We start from the raw sequence: 21,065 nt of genomic DNA, 5'->3' as shown, positions 1-21,065 counted from the left end.
GGCGGCGTAGTAGTCAGAAAGAACCGGCGGCGGCGGCGCGTCAAATAAGGCAAAAAGGCCATTTTAATGAGTTATTTATTTTTTTTTAAGTTTTATAAAGAACAATGACACTGAAGGCCGCGCTGAAGCTGCGCCGATGCCGCACCAGCGGCGCGCCGCGGCGCGCCGTTATTTTCATAATTTGGCGGCGGCGCGTCAAATAAGGCAAAAATCGGCGGCGGCGGCGGCGTGGCGCGGCGGCGTATATGTCTAATTAGGATCGATGTTATGGGAACCTTTATTAAAGGTGATTTTATCCATATGTGGCAGCAAAGGGTGTTGGTCTTTATTAACAAAATAAAGTACCAATAGAATTTCAAAGGAACTTAGTATTTTTATCTATTAAAATGTAAGCACATTCTCTTTAAAAATATTCTACAAGTGACTATATGGTAAATTATTCGACCATATAACAAAAGTTCGTTCAACTTTCTTTCGAAACACTCAGCAGCTTTTCAAAGATACATAACTCTAAGAAGATTACAAAAACCGTTTGAATAATAATCAAAACATATAAGGCATATCGGGTTCTTAACAAGATTATCAGAGCTTAGGCTCAGAATAACATAACCAACCAGAATAAAAGTCAAAAAGGAAACTTCTTAGCGGGTTTGGTAATTTTTATTTGACCATATTATGCAAAGTAATTCACAGAAATAATTAGCCTTAGATAAAGCCTCGCCAAGCCCTTTCCTTTTTTGTGGCGAACCTTTCCCCCGGTGTTCTTTCACTTGACTAAGCATTACCGGCTCCAGAATTCGCGGCCAAAGCCACTCATTCTGCGCACATTTTGCACACCCACAGAGCTTAGCGCCGCGAACAGGAAGTACAAGTTATTGCCCGACAACAATCGCAGTCGAGAAACATTAAACACACTTCGCTGTCACCGCGAAAATAGCGCTGAACCAGAGCAGAGCAGATCTGATCTGGGCAGAGCGGATTTGGGCAGAGCAGAGCTGGGACTTGGTTTACTATATAAGTTGAGGATTGGGCGCAGAAAAGTATCATTCGCCGATCAAGTTCACTTCTGTAAAGAACCAAACAATCAGCACTCCCAGCAAAATGGCATTCAAGGTGAGTTTTCGGGAGCAGGGATCAACTTGGGTCCCCATGGAATCTGAGGCCGAGGAACTGACCTAACCATTCCCTTTCCCCAGTTCGTGTTCGCTCTTGCCTTCGTCGCCGTGGCCAGCGCCGGCTACGCCCCAATTGCCGCACCCCAGGTGTACCATGCCGCCCCTGCTGTGGCCACCTACGCCCACGCCCCCGTCGCCGTGGCCCAGAAGGTCGTGGTCAAGGCCGCCGAGGAGTACGATCCCCATCCCCAGTACCGTTTCTCGTACGGAGTCGACGACAAGCTGACCGGCGACAACAAGGGACAGGTTGAGGAGCGCGACGGAGATGTGGTCCGTGGCGAGTACTCCCTGATCGATGCCGATGGCTACAAGAGGACCGTCCAGTACACCGCCGATCCCATCAACGGATTCAACGCTGTGGTGAACCGTGAGCCCCTCGTCAAGGCCGTCGCCGTTGCTCCCGTTGTTAAGACCGTTGCCGCCGCCCCTGTGGCCCACTATGCCGCCCCCGCTGCCTACACCTCGTACGCTGCCCCAGCTGTCGTGAAGACCGTTGCTCCCGTTGCCCACTACGCCGCCCCTGCTGTGGTCAAGACCGTGGCTCCAGTTGCCCACTATGCCGCTCCAGCTGTCGTGAAGACTGTTGCTCCCGTTGCCCACTACGCCGCTCCCGCTGCCTACACCTCGTACGCCGCCCCGGCCGTCGCTCCTGTTGCCCACTACGCCGCTCCTGCTCACTATGCCGCCCCAGCCGCCACCTACACCTCGTACTCCGCTCCCGCTGTTGCCTACCACCACTAAGGAAAATAGTGGACGAGATCGAAATCGACGTTGTATATAGAATTGTTGGCTTTATTATTACTGTACATTTATTTATTGACAGCACCAATAAAAAAATGCATACGAGTATGTAGACATATCACGAAAAACAAGAGTGTTTTGCGCTGCTTACTCAGAGGTATTCCTTCAAAGGACTCTCAGAGGTCGTTCACATTATCCTTTTGGGCTTGAGTATTATTTATTTGCTTGTTTTCATAACGTGTTTTTTGTTTTCATTTGTTTTTTGTGTGAAAAAGTTCACAGACATCTTAGGAGCTGGCCACGAAAAAGGATTGCTGCAGTCGTAGGGCGATGCAGTTCCTGTGGTGCTTTTGGTGGTGCAGTCTGGACTTTTGTTCAACGATCCTTTAAGGATGCGGCGAGGGCAACGAACTGCGTTGGCCTGCTTGATGATTCCGCTGCCCATGCAGATCCTGATCCTGATTCCGATCCCTCTGTCTGTCTGAAGGGGCTGAAAAATTTCTGAGCTTTGTACCGACGCGTCGGTCATTTCCATTTGAATGCAAAGAGAATCGCCTTTGTTGTTGGTGTTTGTAATATAAAACGGAAATTATGGGGTCATGACTCTACTTGCCGAGTGATAAATGTTCCAGAATCTTGTCAGGGGAGCTGCGAAATAAACGGCAGTTTAATTCTAGTTGCAGGCTCTATTTTCCCACAGCTTGAGTAGGGATTTATGTACGACTAGAGGACGGCACACCTGTTGTTTTTCTCCCTAGAACAGTTCTTAATTCTGCAGGGGCGCCCCAAGGTCAGGCTAAATCCCAGCTAGCCAACTGCTTCCTTCGACTTCGACTTCTCCCTTGTTTCGGAGCCGAAGTCCGACTAATCAAGTGGAAGATTTCTGATTTTGGGTGCTGCTCCTCGTCGATACGCGGCCGAAAACCCTTCTCAACTTCATCATCGTCATTATCATCCAGCGAACAGCCAACAACAATGCGAACTGACAATGCAACCGGACAAAACAAGACAAGAACAGAAAAAGCACAAGCCCAGGAAAAAAACAAAGGGAGCAGGGAAGAAAGCCAGAAACAAACCCGATCAAGTGAGCTAAAGGATCGTCGAACCTCAGCAGGGGCAAACAGGCTTTCGATCCCTGCTCGTTCCAAGTCCCTGCTCTCGTATAAATAGGACCCAATACCTCCTGGTTGCCTCATTCAGTGTTTTGTGTTGAGTCCGAGAGGTTCAGGATCAGGAGCAGCTTGCGATCGCTCCTTGGGGTCAGTCAGGCCGATAAAAGCATCAAAAACTCACCATTTGGATACCGTTCTTCAGGATTCTGCCGGCGACCAGTCCACCAAGTGGCAGACATGTAGAGGTAATTTCATCAGAAAGGGAAATTATCATACAATAGGAGGACCACTTTTATCTTGGATAATTTTTATTGGTTTGCAATTTTGACGACGACTTTTCATAGCAAAATTTGGCAATAAACTTGATTATCGTAGGTGAATTTTCCATGGAATTTTATAAACGAATTTCAATAGTGTCTATATTTTAATACAAAATTAAAGGAATTCTGAACAACGAGCTGAACAGATTTTTTGACTGTTCAGCCTCATTCTAAATCCATAAACCTTTAAAAAAGTTGAATATGTTTAAGCAACGAAGATCCCATTATTATTATTTACTTTCCTTCAAGTATTGTTTATAACTTATCCTCAATAATCCATTCATTATTAATAATATTTTATACTATTTCACAGATTCATCTCTACTGTGGCAGCCTTGCAGCTGCTTACTCAAAATAATGAAAACGAAAACATCAATGATTTTGGTCCAAGCACACACATCGCATCCACCCGCACACTCCAATATGATCTAAAGTACTTGAAATAAAACCAGCATCTAGCTGTTGATTATGACCCACCGGAACCGTTAAAGAACCCTTGGATAGGGCCTAATCAGGGCTCGCACCTGGCCAGAACTGCTATTGGCACTCATCACGAAACATTGAATCGCTGGAAGGCCGCACAACACCGCACATCAGCCCTCCACCAACCATCCATCCATCACCCACCAAACGTCGTCTCGGCCCTTTGGACAAAATTTACATTTGAGTTTAAGTTTAGGTGTAAACAATAAACAAAAAACAACAATAGGCTACCAAAAAAAAAAACGAAAAATCCAACCAAGTGTTTGTTTATTTATTTTTCTTTTGGGTTCTTATCAGGCAGTTGGCATCGAGTTATCTATAATTATTTGGATTTTGGGGACAAAAAATATAAAAGGAGATCTGAAAAGCTAAGGCTGTGATTACAAGTTCATTGAACTCAAGGATAAGAGCTTCTGGAGAATAGAACATTTCTTGTTTACTTCAACAATAATCAAATCAAACTTAAGAATTTAAATTTCTGTTTAGCATATTGATTTCTAGCTTAGAAAGGAGCTTAGGAAAATATTGAATTTAAAGAATACTACTCTGCTTTACATACAAAAGAATATCTCTTGCAGGATTAGGATTAGTTAAAGTTTAATAACAACAATTAGAAATTAAAAAGAATAACTTATTTTTAGACACATCCCGAATGGGAATTTATTCGTCACCCCCCTTGACTTTTACTTAGCTGCGGGCATCTTATAAATAGTTGAACAAATGAACAAAAATATTTCGTTATGATTGCTTACAAGAAAGACCGCAGTGCGAACAATAATTTATGTGTATCAAGGTCAGGCCCGCCAGCAAAGCCTATAACTATGGCTCTGGCTGTGACTGCGACTGTGACTGGGACTGGGACTATGACTGGGGCACCGTATGTGATTTGAGTGCCACCAAGCACCGTCAGCAGATTTTTAGGGCTTACGACTTGGGCTCTCGCACAGGTGCTGCTGCTGATGGCGCGCTGGCTACTGCCAAAATAAGCCATAAAGAAAATGGTAAGTGAACTGGTTTGGTCGGCAAGTTTAATTGGCATTATTCGAGCTCGAGCTCGCCGGCTGGACAGCGTTTACTTCGTATTGTAATTCCCACAAACTATTTTCGGCTTAACCGTTTGTAAATTGCGCTCGCCGATGATTAAGCCAGGCAAGTGTCGGTGCTCGAGTGCCCGGTCGAGTGTTTCCTTCAGAAATTAAGCAAACTAAATTGTAATTAACAGACGTTTTTCAACAGTTGTCCAATAGAGACAATGTCTTCGCTGACGGCCAGCAGCTGAAGTGATTATTTTTATTATTTTCAATACAAATTCGTTTTCGTTTCGTTTCGTCGGAATGTTTTAATTCCGCTCAGCATTGACCTCACACCGGGCACCGCGGAGGCCCTGGTCAGGGGTGTCCGCTGCTAATTAAATTAATCCAACTTGACGGCAACTCCCCTTTCATCCGGTCTAGCCTATCCTTTGGGGAATTCAGCAGAGAGACGAGGCTGCTGCTGCAGACATTTTGCGACATTATTTAGGTTTTAGCCGGCACTCGACATCGACACCAACACTAACAGCCCGGACACCCGAACAGCTCAACCAATTTCCTTCCAGCAAACACTCGGCCCGGTGATCAATCTTAAATTTTCACCGCTTCTGTCAGAAATGTGCGTACTTGACGACATGGGACGACATCGGCATCATGTGGCTCAGTTGTCCTGGCCAGCACCTCGCACCCGAATACCTTAAAACGTTGACAGGCAAAACCCAAAATGCTGGTTGACGAATGAGGCCCGGAGCCCGTACCGTTTCCTCTGGGGAAAGCTGCGAAAATTCGGTCTGCCTGCATCCAAAAAACTCGACGAAATGAAGCATGAATGTCGGCACTTTTCCTAATCAAAAAAGGAAAATTAATAAAACAAACATAATAGAAATGGATAAAGTTTTGAGAAATTTAAATGAGTATTTTGATTGCTAGCCAAGAGGAGGTGTACATCTATCTTTATGTCATTGAAAATTCAAATAGCTGGATCTATTCTTCTTTCTTTCCCTAGAATATAAATGGTAAAAATATAGGCTATTTGATTTCATGCTTTTTACGATAACTTTAACTTTTAAATATATTTTTCTCTTTTTTTCCTCAATTGTTTGTTTTAGGGCTATGTAATCTTTTATTCGGCAAATTTTAAAAAGCAACGGGAACCGCTTTAAGGTCCCTTTTCAAGCGATTGCCATCCCAACCCGAATCCCATCCATCATCGATTGTCAATAAACCGATGTCTGCGCATTGCACATTTTGTTGCCGCCTAAATGGGAGATTAAGGAAGTTGGAAGGTTCAAGATGCGGACTCAATTGTTATTTCATACTCATATCTTAATTAGTTTTTATTCTTTCGCCTTACAAAGATATCTAAGCCGATATTTATTATCATATTTATAATATATATTTGTTTAATTTTTATGCGAAAATGTAGAGCAACATACAAACAGGACAAACATTGAAATAATTGAAAGGTCTTAAGATTCTAAATCAAAGTTCTTTGTAGAGAAATTGCACTTGAATCAGGGGAGGGATCCAAATTTTGATTTCAAGCTTTATTTTAGTTTTAATGACAGTGTATCCTTACGTTTTGATTTAAGCTACATCAGATATTTACAAAACATATTTATATATAATTATATATTTACTGATTAGGACTTGTGTGAAAGTTGTTGAATTTCTCTAACTATATACAATTTGTGTTAGTTTGTCTTTTATTTCTGAATGGAATTTTCGAGAGAATTTCACTTCGACTTGGAGCCAAAACAAAACGTGGACATTCAAGATTTATTTAGCCTAGTTAAGGTGCTAGCCGCGGAATAGAACTCTTGCTTGGGGTTAGCTCCAGCTTAGTATTTACAGATATGTGCTACGGACAAAGTGCTTACGAGGCTACAACACCGAAGAGAATTACAAAACTCACGCACACGGGGGAGAATTAGACTAAGGAAATATGTACACGGCCCTCTGGCTGACTGGCTTCGCCTCCGGCTTCCTACATGAACTAACTGAGTTGGTAGTACTCCGGGGCAAAGTCGTTGGCCAGGTTGCTCAGGAAATTAAAGTCCGACGAGCTGTTCGAGTTCTCCAGTCCACCGATCGCAGCTCCTGCAGCGTTGGCTCCATTATTGCTAAAGCCCTGACCCTGGCCACCAGGTCCTACTCCGTTTAGGGCGAATCCGTGGATGTGCGATGGCGGCGGCGGAGGTGGTCCCACCCCAACTCCAACTCCAACTCCCACTGCCCCCGGAACCCCCACAGCTGCCTGGGCTGCTGCCGCCGGGTTGTGGTGGGCATGGATGTGGGCGTGCGCCTGCGCCTGCACCTGCACATGGTGGTGGGGGTGGTGGCCATGCGAGTGGGTGGCAGGGCCAGGGGGTTGTTGACCCGCCTCATAGTAGCCAGACCCGCTTCCGCCGCCTCCGAAACTGTTGTAGCCCTCGCAGTTCTCCATTTGCAGGCCCAGAGCACTATACGTCTCCCCAGCGCCCAGGTGATGCATGTGCCTGTGGAAGAGAGATGGGAGAGTGTTGGGGTGAGAGCTACTACTACTAACAATTTTGTTTAATTGAGTTTATAATACAAGCCTTATATTCTACCGCATGGATCCGGAGGCTATGCTTAATTTTATTTATGTTTTTTATTATTTAAAAATTTTCTTTAACTTCGATTTTTAGCTAATAACTAACTCAAAGCTCTGTATTCTCAAACCAAGCTTAATCTATGTGGTTTATGTGTTTGCTATTTTAGCTGTAACACCAACCATGCCTCTTTACTTACTGTTGGTGATTAATTGCGGCTTGTTGGTGTTGCTGGTGCTGCTGTTGTTGTTGGAACACCACCGCTTGGTGTTGGTGAGCCTGCGCCTGTTGTTGAAAGCTCATATTGTCGTAGTACGAGCCGTTGTTGAAGTTGCTCGGCCCGTTGACAGGTGGCGCTTCAAAGTCAGCCACATGGTGCTGCTGATGGTGTTGCTGCTGCTGGTGGTTCAAGTACGCGCTGCCGCCGTTGGTGTCATTGTAGTTGTAGTAGAACTGCTGCTCGTGCTGTTGTTGTTGTTGACTATTTTGGTGGAAACTGGCTGCGTTTGGTTTGGGACTCAGATACTCGCCGTGCAGGGCCTGCTGCTTATGGGGGTTGTGATGCGGCGATGCGGCGAATTCAATATCGTATTTGCCGTAGTAGTCCTGCGGCTGTTGCTGCTGCTGGGGATGCAGTTGCTGCTGTTGTTGCTGTTGCTGCTGCTGCTGCATCTGCTGCTGATGCTTGGGACTAGGATAGTAGCCGGGGAAGTACCCACTGGCTGGGCCACCACCGCCACCGTTTCCCCCGTTGCTATCGGTCAGCGGAGTGGGCGTGGCAATGGCATTGGCACCGCTCTGAAAACGCTTCTTGCTGCCCGCTTTGCTAATAGGTGCACTTCCTCCGCCACCAACGATGACGGCAGCATCCGAGTCTCGCCGAAAGCTGACCAGACTGCTGGGCGTGGAGTTCTCATAGCCAAAGGGAGAGGCCTTCGACGAGGTGGACACCGCCTCCTTCTTGATGACCTACCAAGGCGTTAGGAATAGGATATTTAGAATCAACTGGAATATTTTATTTCATTTTTTTTGGTTGTCATCTCACCTGTCCGTCGTCTTTCTTCTTCACCTTGATGGGGCTGCTTTCCTCGATGTCCTCGTCCAAACTGACACTAGATGCCACGCTGGAATCGGCGCTGATCACATTCGAGGCGGATACGGTGGTGCTGCCCAGCAGGTTCGAGGAGATGCCCGTTTCCAGGGATGAGTTGGGCGTTACTACAAGTACAATCCATAAGAATCGAATATATATTTATATAGTATTCCAGACTTACGACTTCCAGCGCTGGGATTATTGTTGGTGGCGCTCGGCGTATTATTGTTGTGTCCGCGGGAATTGGACGTGGAATCGGGGATATCATCGGAGGGCAGTTCGCAGCCTTGACACGATTTCTTCGAATTGGAGTCTGCAATTCGCGGGAAGGTAGAAAAGATAAAAGCGAATCAGTAGGTATATATAGCCACGAATATTGATGATTTGTTTTCGTAAGTGGAGGATTGAGACGGGGTCCACGGAGAGTCCCAGTCGAGAACCCAAGGCGAAACTCTCACGCGAAAGGGGTTAGCACGTCGAGAGCCGCCCTGCCAAAAGTGGTTCCATCCCATCCACTGACAATGATTGATAAGCTACACCATCTCTTACTTCAGCGTAAAAGCCTCGAAACGAAGCCATGCAAAGCCGAAAAAGTAAAAGTGGAACAACTTGTTAGTAAACTCCAAGAGTGAGATTAATTTTTGGTACAGTTTTCTTTGGTTTTCAGTCCTTTTAGGTCGTATGAAATACAGGAAGTATCTGAGCAAGGATATTATTTTGTGTTTAGTTATACTGTATATTTTCTTACTTAATTATAATTAATGAAATTATGGTTTAAATATTTGCTTTACTTACTACTATCGGACTGATCATCGTCACCTTTGAGGCTATCCTTGTTGTCCTCGTCGTCGGTCTTCGAGAGCGTTTGCCTCTTGTGCTTCATGCGGCGGTTTTGGAACCAAACCTTTACCTGCAACCAAGATGGTATTAGTTCGACTTCCGTCAAGGTGTGTGCAATTAAAAGTGGGAAAATGGAGTGGGGGGAGCGAGCGACCAGGGGCACTTGCCGCACACCGCTGTCAGCCCGGGCAACCGGCAATTTGTCAGCGGAATAATGGAATTTTTCACCATCAAACCGTCAGCCGTGTGCGAATGCAGCGGAATAAATTGCATTGCAGAACAACACTCACCTGTCGCTCGGTCAGGTCCAGGCTGGCTGCTATTTCGATTCTCCTTGGGCGGCATAAATATTTATTGAAATGGAATTCCTTCTCCAGCTCCAGCAGCTGGGTGTTGGTGTATGCGGTGCGCAGTCGTCGGGGCAGGCCGTTTTCTGGAACGAATTCAGCTGCAATTGAGAAATTGCATTTTGTTTGTTTGAGACTTGCGGAGTGAATGTGAATTTTCTTTATTGTTCTTCGAGGGGTTTCGCCCTCGAACGTGTCCTTGTGTGGGCGGGGCCCTGGGACACAACTCGACATATTGCATTCGCTGTGGCACTGGAGTACTCTTTAAGGATTCCACCTCTCAATCTGCGCCAGCAATCAATCTATCAGCTCGTCAGCGGGCATAACTAATTCAGCGAGATTCGCCCAACTACAGAGGCAAACTTTTAGATACTGCTCGTTCAGTATCTACCAAAAGTGCAGCTGATGCCGGGCAGCAAGTTCCGTGTTTATTCGGATATAACTTCCAACCTCCTGAAGTTCTGCCGCAGCGTTTTTCCTACGCCGCTGAGACGCGACACTCGCAGCTCGAGCGTTAAGTAATTAACAAAAATCTAATCAATCAATCAGTGGAGAGAGACGTGCCCACAGCGCGGCTCTCAAGCATGTAACATAGTTCGGCTACCGAACAGAAGCCCCAGCCAGCAGCTTCATTGGGAAATTGCTTCTAGAGGCAGTTGTGGAAAAACTTAATTTGAATAACAAACAGAAAATTATTTCCATTAATATGAAGCGAAAATACAAATTAAAAGGGAAAATGTGTTTGTTTTTTACTTGAACTATTCTTCTATATTTTTTCTGTTCGTTTAGACACAGACTTTCCCATTTATTTTTCAATTTTAAGAAGCTACGAAGCTTATTTAAATAATACAAAACATGACGTTAAGTATCCCAAACTTCTCTTTTGAGACTCAAACAAGTTCTAATGATTGAGATCAGCAAAAGTTGTTTATGCTCCAACGACCAGGGCCATAAACTTTCCCAAAATAAATTTCCCCAAATAAAAATCGCATTGAGTAGTAAAGAAATGCGCATATCATTTTAGGAAACTGAACATTTCGCTACCTTTCTGCCACCTTATTTGCATTGATGCGATTGCAAAATATTTTTGTATATTTTTTCTTCGCCCGCTTGCCGTTTTTGGCAACAAACACGAAATTTCCAGCTGAACGACCTGCGTAAACAGGGTCTCAATGGCGAAAGGAAAAGGATCCTGGTGGGGCAGAAGGATGCGGCATGGGGCGGCAGGAGCCAGACATAGACACTGATTGAATTACAGATGCGAGCTCGAGTTCCTTCATCAATACTCGCAGAGCGGATGCCATAAACACCACCTGGTGGGGCACACACACACACACTCCCGGGGAGTTCCAAAAGCAGCGGCGGAGGCAGAGGTTGAGGCCATTTCCCAGCCCCAAGTCGCATGTACTTGTGCGAAAAGTGCCCAGATACAGATACGGAGCGAAAGCATAAATTTCGCACAAAAGTTGCACCCGCAAACTGTTTACGAGCGAAGCCAGCGGCAGCCAACGAAAACTGAAAAGTAAAGTGCACAAAAGCAGAAAATATGATTTCCTTTTTGGCGACGACGAGCAAAAAGATAATTTTCTAAACCCGAACGTGGAGGGCGTGGCGGATGGCGGCGGATGGCAAGGGCGACAGCGGGAGTGGGAAGATTTCAAAGCAGCCAAGTTGAGTGCAGTTTCTGCAGCCTGGTCAAAATGGAATCCAACCCGTTCCAGCCGCAGTCCCTCCGCCCAGCTTGCCAAATGACAGCTGCCTGGCTGTCCTGGGTCCTTTCTAGGTGGCTTGGAAATTACAAAATGAATTTTGTTTTGTCACGGCCTCGGGGGGGAATGGAATTGGAAATGTCATCAGCATGGATGAAATGCCGGAAAAGTCGAAATGGAAACTTATCAGCAAACTACGAGCAAAGGATACTTTGCAGCAGCAGTCCTTGGATTAGGCAACGTGAATGGGAGAGAAATTGTTTCTGGCCGGGAATGGGTGTGGGCATTTCTGAGGCCTCAACTTAAATATTCGAGATCATCACTTGGTTATTACTTGCTCGTAAATCTTGCAGTTATTTTCGGTGTGAGGTGTGCAAATAAAATTAATTTCAAAGAAAAGGAAACGCTCCCGATGATTTACAGCCCTTGGCATACACTTATTAACTGCTTCAACAGCATCATTTACATGTTAACACTTAAGCGCACTCGTTGTCCACTAACAGGACCTTTCTTTCGCCCCTTCTCCGGCTGCAGGTCAGAATTTATGTTTCTATTTCGGCCAGGACTCACACACACACAAGGGAGAGAGGCGGAACATTTAACGCATTTGCCGCACTTTTGGGCTGAAATTAAAATGAGCGTAAATTTTGCAACAATTGCACAAAAGGCCAGAGGTAGCCAGGAAGCGTAAAAAACGAATATTATAATAAGGACACCGAGAGAAAGGTGCAACTAATGTTAAATAATAAATTTGTAAATAAATAAATATTTTATTTTTGGTATTTAAAGCTCTTTAAAACTTGCATATATTTAAATATATGTTAATATTTAAATGTAATTAATTTGATTTAAAAATTTTAATGTTTTCCAGTGTTTTTCCAAGTATGGAACCCTACAAACCTCCCCATCTAAATCATCCGCTCCCCACTCACAAGCCGAGGAATTTGCAGAATGAATTGTACACTCCTCGTGGCTGTTTGCCTAGCGCTAACTACTCGTACATACTTACACAAGTAGAGGGAAAGGGGAACCATTTTTTGGGCTCGACCATCTCGACCACTTGCACATGACCGCAGTCCATAAGGATGCACATTAAGGACATTTGCGGCCGGTCAACAAGGTGGATAGAGCCCGGGCCAGAGCCCGAAACCTAACTCGAACCCGAACTCGAACCCGGACACGGGACTGACCAAAGGTGGTCACTGGCCACTGGCAAAAAATGACCTCAATTTATCTTGTAGGTTTTTGTTTTTTTTCTGGTTGTCTCTAGTCAGGGAAACGGAGAACATGGAACTTTTGCTGCCTTGACTTGGCCTTAAATTATGTGAGCTCTCTGCGGTTGAGCGACAACGAGCTGGCCGAAAACCTTTAAGGCCGATGAGCTCGAGTATCTGCAAGTCCCAAGGCGGATTCAATCAAAGGGGAGTTACAATAAAAAACTGGGAGACAATGGAGCAGATTGCTCGGTAGCTGGAAACGCCAAATGCTGATGCGCGATGCAGTAGAAATTCTCATTCGGATACAGATACAGATACTGGAGGAGCGGCAGCAACAGCTACGGATGCAGATACAGATACAAATACAAATGTATCTATAGCCGCTGGTGTGGGCCGACGAATGCGCAAAGAGCAGAACCATTAATCATTCCGGCCAAAGGAAGACAACAGCCAACAGACATCTGACGACGACGTCGTCTTTGGAGCCATGGAAAAAGTCAATTTCTCATGAAAACATTTTGTATCTGCATCCACTTGATATGCATTCAAACTAAGCCAGCTCCAACGCCACATATATCTCTGGATATATAATATATACTATATTGTATGGCCCAAGTACACAAACTCCACAGATATCAAAGCCAAGACAAAGACCACGCCGAGTGTCTTCAATCATTTAATTGTGTCCTGATTGACAGTTATGCGAAAAGTATAACAACATCCTGAATGGCTGAGTCCTTTCCCCAGGATTAGTTTTAATTAGCCGGCCGGAAAAGGGTTGAAGGGAGGGTGAGCTTGTTGGGATGTGGGCGGTGGCCAGCGGGGGGAGATCAGACCGCAGGGATCCCAAGCCACCACATCGGTGGCCAGACAAACATTTCCGCTTTCTTTTCACTTTGCCCAACTTTACTTTAATGCCATTACCAACCACCGACCGAGGCAGCCACAGTCGAAAGATAAATTAGAGAAATATATTTAATGACTTTTCATGACCAGCAAATGTCAACAATACGAAACATTTACACAAACAGGGAAAACAAATTCAACAAAACTAAACCCTCAGGATTGTTTATCAGGATAGGAGGCGAACGGAGAGAGAGAGAGAGCGCCGTGTTTGGCCCTGCTGGAGGTGTGAAAATTTTTGATTAATGTTTCAATATTTTAGGGAATATATTTTTGTCCAAGATGAGAGAAGATAGCGCTGAGATCAGACAATTTCTAGCTCTTTAGGTTGAGTTCGCTGGCTAATAGAAATGTGGGTAGCCTTTTGTACATATAATTTGTATAGTTTTGTTTATAAATTTAACTTGAGATAACACAACAAAGGTGTTTAATAATAAATGAGTATATTTAAACTACGAATTATTTTACCCTTACTAGGAAAACTTTATATCGGTATTTTATTCAGTAAAAAAAATATTTTTAAAATCGTAGAGCTATGCTAATTTGTCAAAAATAAATTCAAGAAATAACAGAACTGAGCAAAGCAAGCATTCAACTCAAATTTTAATATTTATATTGTTTTTGCTGACACGTTTTCCCTTATTTTTGTAACTCTTATCAAAATGTCATTAGGCTAAAGAGGCAAGCCAAAGAAAATCGAAATTGAAAACAATGAAGAAAATTTCCAGGCTTTTTAAAAGTGTTTCATGTCTGTTTTGTTATTTTCCTCCAATGATTTATACAGAATTTCTCTCGCAATTTATATTTTTACCAAATTGAATGGCATAGATGAAAGATGGCACCCTGGGAAAAGCAAGGGGGAGTTAAGTTAAATACTTTAAAGCGGTTCAAATTGAAAAACTTTCAACATGGCCCAGCGGTTTGTAAATATTTACGATATTTGTTTTATATATACAGACAGGCATTGTGTGTGGTCTTTGAATATAAAAGTTAGACAGAGAGAGCGTCAGAGTGGAAAAAATGAAAAGATATTTCTCGGTTGGCATGGAAAAATGAAAGCTGTTTGCCTGAAACTTTTTCCTTTTCCCAACGCTTAAGCCAGGTTGCCACACCCCCAGCACTCTCTCTCTCACTCTCCAGTGCTCCAGATCCCCATCCCACATCCCTGGTGGCTGTCATTTTGGCCTGGTGCGCCGCTCTGCTCCTGCTCAACGCTCCTGTCACAGCTTCCTCTTCTTCGGCCGGGCTCGAAATATGAAATCCATCAGGGATGCTAAGAGCTGTCAATCAAAATCAGCGAGGGAAACTTTTTTCCAGCGCCCCATCTCGCTCGCTCTCGTGTGGAAAATTTACATTTCCGTGGGGTGGCGAGTGTGGGGGGTGGGGTGGATTATGTTTTTGCATGTCTGCCAGATTGAAAGCGAATTAAAAATGGGAGAGAGAAAAAAACTGCTTAAAGCCTCATCTCAGTCAATGGAAAATTAATGTCGATTTAAGAGTTTCCCCCCCTGGAAATTGATTTTCGTAATATACCAAAACTAAACCAGAGCTCGGCTCGAATGCGATTACCCTGAAAAAGGCCTATTCAGGCTCTGGACTTTGATTTGGCAAGACAATACTTAGTTCCAGTCGATCTCCACGGGGATCCACCGACAGAAGCTGCACTTCACACAATGGCTATGTCCATGGCCTCTGGAAAGCTCTCTTGGTTTTCGCAAACAATGGACAAGAAAGCGTGCCGCCAGCCGAGAAACGTAGAAACGAGAATGATTAGTCCCCTGGGTCTCAGTTGCATGAAAAATTATTTAACGAGTAAATTGTAAGACCCCTCCGTACACTCTACACACATTGCCCATTCGAACCCGACAAAGACAAATACCAAAGACGAAGCTGAAGCTGAAGGCCAAAAATCAGCTTACGATCGTTTGAAGTCGACACCTCCTGAAGCCAACAACCAAACCAGATTCACTTCACCATGAATGAAAATGAATGATGCCTGTTAGAGATGGGTGAGTGATTATACATTTTCCATGGGTTTTTAGGAGCGTTCACGGATCATGAATGGTGTGTGAAATATTCAGAAAAAAAACATATACTTTCATGACTTGATATTTAGTGAATATTGTTCACACTCAACAGATTTAAGGTGCTACGTTAAGCTATGAGCTTTTCTTATATAATATGAATAATATAATATTTGTTTTTAATAGATTTAAAATTTATTTTCCGGAGGTTATACAAAATCCCTAACACGATATCATCCCTAGCAAGAATTCTAGAGCAATAGAAGCAAAAGCAGCAGCAGCAGCAGCAGCACCTTCAGCAATGGCCGACTTCTTAACAAAATATTTCACTGGTTTCCTTATGATTAATCAATATTTCTGTTCGAGTTGCAACAAAAGCGTCGCCTTGCCATGAGCCAAGTGGCAGTGCCGACGGCCAAATCGGGGGCTGAATACCTGACTGGACTGGACTGACTGCCTGACTGACTGACTGACGATGTCTCCGGCATTTCTTTTCGGTTGCCGCATTTGACAGATCAACGTGTGCTGACAGCTTTTGTTGTACGATGATCTTCTGCCTCCGTTGTTGCTGTTGTTGCTGCCTTGGCTGCCACTTTTGTTGCCACTTTTGTTACCGTACTTGTTGTTAGGCAATGCCTGAGCATAATTAATGATGCGCGGCTTTGGGTGCTTTTGAATTTGGCGCTGGCAATGGAGTCTCATTGTTTGATCGCATTGGTTTCACGCCACTCTGCCCACCGGATCGCCATATATTCCCTGGAATTTATCTGAACGTGTGTTCAATCGCAATCTTGGCACAACCGAGCGGAGTTCTGGCCTTTGATTGATCTGGCTACTGTTCGTTTTCACGGTTTATTGCTGATGAGTTATTGAAAATCGAAACCAAAACAAAATTCACAGTAGTCGGATTATAATTGGGTTTGTCCGAGGGCTGAAGGGCTAGAAAGGGGGGTTAAAACGAAGATTTATGATGAATGAAAATCACTGTGAGACTATGTGGCTTTGGGGAGTAAGTTTGATCTTTTACACAGCCCTTGCATCGGTAATGTTAATTTAAAATAGATAATACATTCAATTTTCCATGAATATCTAAGCTATGAATGTATTTTAAAAACTTCTTGTATAATTTCCATCCCTAATAGGAAGCCAAAAATATTATACGGTATTCATTCCACTCGATTTGAGACACATTTAGATGCAAGTAATTCCGGCTCCTGGATGCCACCCCCGCCAGGAATCAGATTCCCCGAAGAAACGGGTAAGGAAACCGCCAACTCACGGCTGGTCAACCACCAGAAAAGCCGAACCGGAGACGCCCAAGGAAATTGCCGCATTCCCTGGGCAGGAAAACCCGACCTGTGGTCACCGCCTCGAGGCTCAAATGGAAAACGCGCAAATACATATAAATAATACAAATCCGGGGGAGGGAGCCGGGCAAGTGACTGGAAAAAGCGCAGAAGCCCGAGATGAAACTCCGCTTGAAACAACGAAATAATGCCTCATTTTTTCTTATCGCCGCAATAAAGCTGAATAAACGCTTCATTTCCATTTGTCTCGCAAGTGAATCGCCCTTAGCCAACTTCAGAGTGGCCGCGTCACTTCTAGAGAAGGGGATTACTTTCTGGGAGGAGCTGTTGGTTCCGAGATCTGAGATCTGTGGGCTGTCGGCCACCCAGTCTGCTGGCCACATCACAAGGTACATTGTACCGCGGGGCGGCGAAAAAAAAAGGAAAAAATTACAGAAAAAAAGAATAAAATAAAAACCGTTTACACGCCAAGCTCAACTTCACTTTTTTTGTTCAGCTTTTGCCATTTTTCCTGTTCTGGGTTCTCTCCTTCATCATTGTCGTTTTCTTTTTCCACTTCTTGAAGCGGCATTTTTATCGCTTGGCAAGTTTTGCTTATTTTAAACACGAACAGCGGCAGCAACAACAAATCTAAGAACAACAACAACCGGCGGCAAAAAATTATATTCATTGTGAAAAAAAAAATTGGAAAAAGAGAAAAAGCAAAAGTCACTTCCGGCATGCCAAAAGGAAAACGCGAAAAGTCTGCGAGCATGCTAGAAAATAGGATGAGAGACCGAGAATAAGATGGAGAACCTCTTGGAGAAGGTGGGGTTAATAGCCAGTGGTCACCACTTGAGGAATTTGATTCATCCAATTAAAGAGAAAATATAAAATGTAGAAAACCAGTTTGGTTGTCAGGAAATAAAATGTTAAAGTTTACTTATGATTGAAGTTAAACATAAACTTTAAATAATGAAATTGCTATATATCGTCTAGACGATCTGCTTGTCTTTATATAATACATTACTCCATATGTTTTTAACTTAATAGCCGTGTCGATTAACTAAATACTTCCTTATTTGTAATTCCCTACACCCATTCCCATTTTAATAGCTTCTCGCCAATTAACTCAACTTATTTACATTTTGCAACTTCCAAAGCTTTCAACACAAACCACTTAATTTACACGAACCGCAACAACAGAAAACTATTTAAAAATGCTATAAATCTTTGGTCGATAAAATGGCCGAGCAACTTTGTTGCTGACTAGCGAACTAGCAAATTGGTTAATTGGCATTGGCCGAGCGATTTATACTCTTTAAGATTTGGAGCATATCTCATTGGATCTTAATCCTGCATGCTTATAAACGATATAGTTTTCTTCTTTGAATTTCATTTTAATTTATAAACTAGTGTCAAACATTTTAAAGATTTTTTACCTTCAATTTAAGTTTCAACTTAGCGAATTAACCAATCAACAAGTTTTAGTTTCTGTTTAGTTTAGTTGCTGCCACTGTGCTTCTGCCCATGTATGTGCGTATGCTTTCTGGCCTGTCGCAAATGCAAATTAATTAACGACTCCGACGGCAGTGGCTTTAATTGCGGGTCCGCACCATGTCGGTCCCCGACAACATGGCGTATGCGTGATGCCTCTGCCCGATAATTGAATTTCAACGGTGTTCGCTTGCGTTCAACTTGAACTGCAGCTGTGGGATTGGAGTCTCTGGTGGAGCTGGAGTTTCAGGTGGAGCTGCTGCTGGTGTAGCCTTCAATTTGCCACAAGCGCCGCCTTTTCGAAATGAGTTATGGGGCAGTAAGCAAGTTGGATCGCTGCGGCTGGAAAAATACGCTAGTTTTCCACGTTCACACACTTAGAATAAACATTTTTGCACAGGTTCGGAAAATACAAAAATATTTACAACATCTTTAAAATTGTGTTTATTTTTTGTTAAATAAATGCCATTTCAGACCTTTCAATCTTATTAAACATTTTTTAATGAAACTTGTTTTTTGGAAAAAACTTTTTTAATCCAAAAGCTTGGAGTATTAGCAATATTTTTATTTATATTTTATTTAGATACTCTTTTTACAAGTGTAGCTTAATATGTCCCCTTAAGTATGTTGTTCTTGTAAAAGTTGCTGTTGTTCAGGCTGCTCTTATGGATGTGGCTGCTGCCGTTTGGCTTGCTCTTTGCTATGTTCTCTCGGCCGATATTAACCCTCGAGTCAAAGTCTTGAGACATAAATCATTTAAATCACTAGAACATGCATCTGCCTGCCACTCGACGCCCCTTGCCGCCTAAGGTCCTTGTTCTATGGCAAAGACATTAAATAAATCGCCTGCTGCCAAATGTTTCACATACGAATTTGCCTAAGCAACTCCGTTTTGGCCAAAGTTTTGCATTTTGTCTTGCCACCCGTCAAAGTTTTCCACCGATCCCAGCCGTTTTATGGGGAGGAGGAGGAGGAGGTCTCTCCCCCCGACTCTGGTCCTTACGTGGGTCGTGTCAGATGCATGTGTAGCTGGGGCATTACACTTACACCCAGGTGGCGACATATGCTAAATGTCACATAGTTCCTCCGGGCATACGTAAAACGTGTGTATTTACGTTTGCACGATATATAGAAACATTCGTTTCTGGCTTATTTATGCATAGCCTGGACATACGGACATATATCACTCTGGGGGTGTAAGTCAATTGAGCTGGGACATATTTCAGGGCAGTGGCTTGAAATTGATGAAACGATTATGAAATGATTGGAAACGATTATCTGATTTCCCACAGGGAGCGAAAGCGATTTCTATTCAAAAACTCTGTTAGTAATACTTGTTTTAAACAAATCTGTAAGAATTAATGTACCAATTTATTATTCTCAATTAAATTCATATCCTGTTAACAAAATGTAGGTATATTTAACATTTCAAAATTAAACTCACATAAATATCCTCCATCAATTCATTTGCAGGTGTAAATTAAATCCGTGAAAATATAATTTAAGGAAGTGTATAAGCATTTCCCATTCGAGCTCTCAAAATCATTCAAATGTCGAGCAAATCCGGCCAGCTGAAACATGTGTCAGTTACTGGCATCGATTCCATCAATAAGGGAGAGATGAAACAAAGGTGGAAAAAAGAGCAGATCCGAAAATGTTAGCCAGGCTCAGTGCAGTGGATGCGAAGGATGCGCATTGCCTTAATTGAAACCGTTTAAATTGCAATTAATCACCCGGCAGCGGCGGCGGCGAGGATGCCACGAATGTTGCACAGTTGTTGCCGAGTGGCGCAGCTAATTCCCCGCAGGGGGCTGGGGCCGGGGTATGGCAGAGGGAGGTGGAGTGTGTGGAGGCCCTTGCCTGAATTACAGAATTACTGTCACCGCAGTGACTAATTTTTATCCTTTTTTTTCTGCCAGAAGCCTCTTCTTTGTTTTAAATTGCAGCGAAGTAGAAGCTGCGGCAACTGTTTAATCGCTTTCGACATGCAGATTTAAGTGTGCGGTGGGCGGCAAATGGGGTGGCGTTTTGATAAGTGAAAATATGGGCGACAACCACCGCCACTAGAATGTTGGATCAGCCGGATGAGGATATGGCCACACTCAGAAAAATTATGTAAATGTACTTTTTATATGCTATTGGTGAGTTTTTTTTATAACTATTTTAACTTTTCTAATATTATCATAATTTTTGTACAATTTAAATTTGTTAATTTTTAAATCTAAAAAATATTTAAAGCTTGATAATTTTTTTTTAGTGCAAATAAAAAACGAACTGACACCCGATAACACCAACCCCAAACCCCGACAAACTCCGCCGGACGCACGCACCGGATACGGGCTGCGGATGAAGGTGTGGGCGGTCCCGGTCTTAGGGAGGTGTGGATGCTCCCTTTTTTTTTATAAGTGGAAAAGTGGAAATAAATTAAAAATGGGTGGCATCGTTCTGGCTCCGAGTCTCGCCTGCGTCTGCGTCTGCCACACGCGTCGACAACGAGGACGACGCTGCCGGCTTTGACTCTCAGCTCTTGGCTCCCGGCTCTTTGGGTAGGTGAAACTTTTGGATAAAACAGTTGAACTTCAAAATGTGAATTTGATTAGGATATTTGCATAAAATTCTGTTTCTGCGCCAAGTACACACTCCGCTTCCCACTGCCTCGTACCCGAGAGTCAGCCATAAAAAAATCCCCTCGAAGTGGGCCGGCTGTTGGGGTT

At 43.6% G+C, this 21,065-nt stretch overlaps 2 protein-coding genes across 2 annotated transcripts in view; one reads left to right on the top strand and one right to left on the bottom strand.

The window, feature by feature from the left end:
• The first annotated feature begins 1,058 nt into the window (after positions 1-1,058).
• LOC108080449 (larval cuticle protein A3A-like) lies at positions 1,059-1,951 on the top strand. The gene is made up of 2 exons (XM_017175185.3): positions 1,059-1,113; positions 1,197-1,951. The coding sequence occupies exons 1-2, from the start codon at positions 1,102-1,104 to the stop codon at positions 1,914-1,916; spliced, it is 732 nt and encodes a 243-aa protein (XP_017030674.1). The 5' UTR covers positions 1,059-1,101; the 3' UTR covers positions 1,917-1,951.
• A 4,543-nt stretch (positions 1,952-6,494) lies between these two features.
• pb (homeobox proposcipedia) overlaps positions 6,495-21,065 on the bottom strand; it is a 29,848-nt gene continuing 15,277 nt past the window's right edge. The window contains exons 3-8 of the mRNA XM_017175252.3: positions 9,659-9,816; positions 9,324-9,438; positions 8,710-8,841; positions 8,481-8,653; positions 7,635-8,404; positions 6,495-7,360 (exon numbers count right to left, since the gene is read on the bottom strand). Coding sequence (XP_017030741.1) covers positions 6,859-7,360; positions 7,635-8,404; positions 8,481-8,653; positions 8,710-8,841; positions 9,324-9,438; positions 9,659-9,816 — 1,850 coding nt within the window. The 3' untranslated portion in view covers positions 6,495-6,858. The remainder of the gene's footprint in view (positions 7,361-7,634; positions 8,405-8,480; positions 8,654-8,709; positions 8,842-9,323; positions 9,439-9,658; positions 9,817-21,065) is intronic.

This window comes from Drosophila kikkawai, chromosome 3R, assembly GCF_030179895.1.
Source record: "Drosophila kikkawai strain 14028-0561.14 chromosome 3R, DkikHiC1v2, whole genome shotgun sequence".
In the NCBI taxonomy this organism is placed as follows: Eukaryota; Metazoa; Arthropoda; class Insecta; order Diptera; family Drosophilidae; genus Drosophila; species Drosophila kikkawai.
Note: the sequence above shows the minus strand (reverse complement) of the source record. Positions and strands in the feature narration are given on the sequence as shown.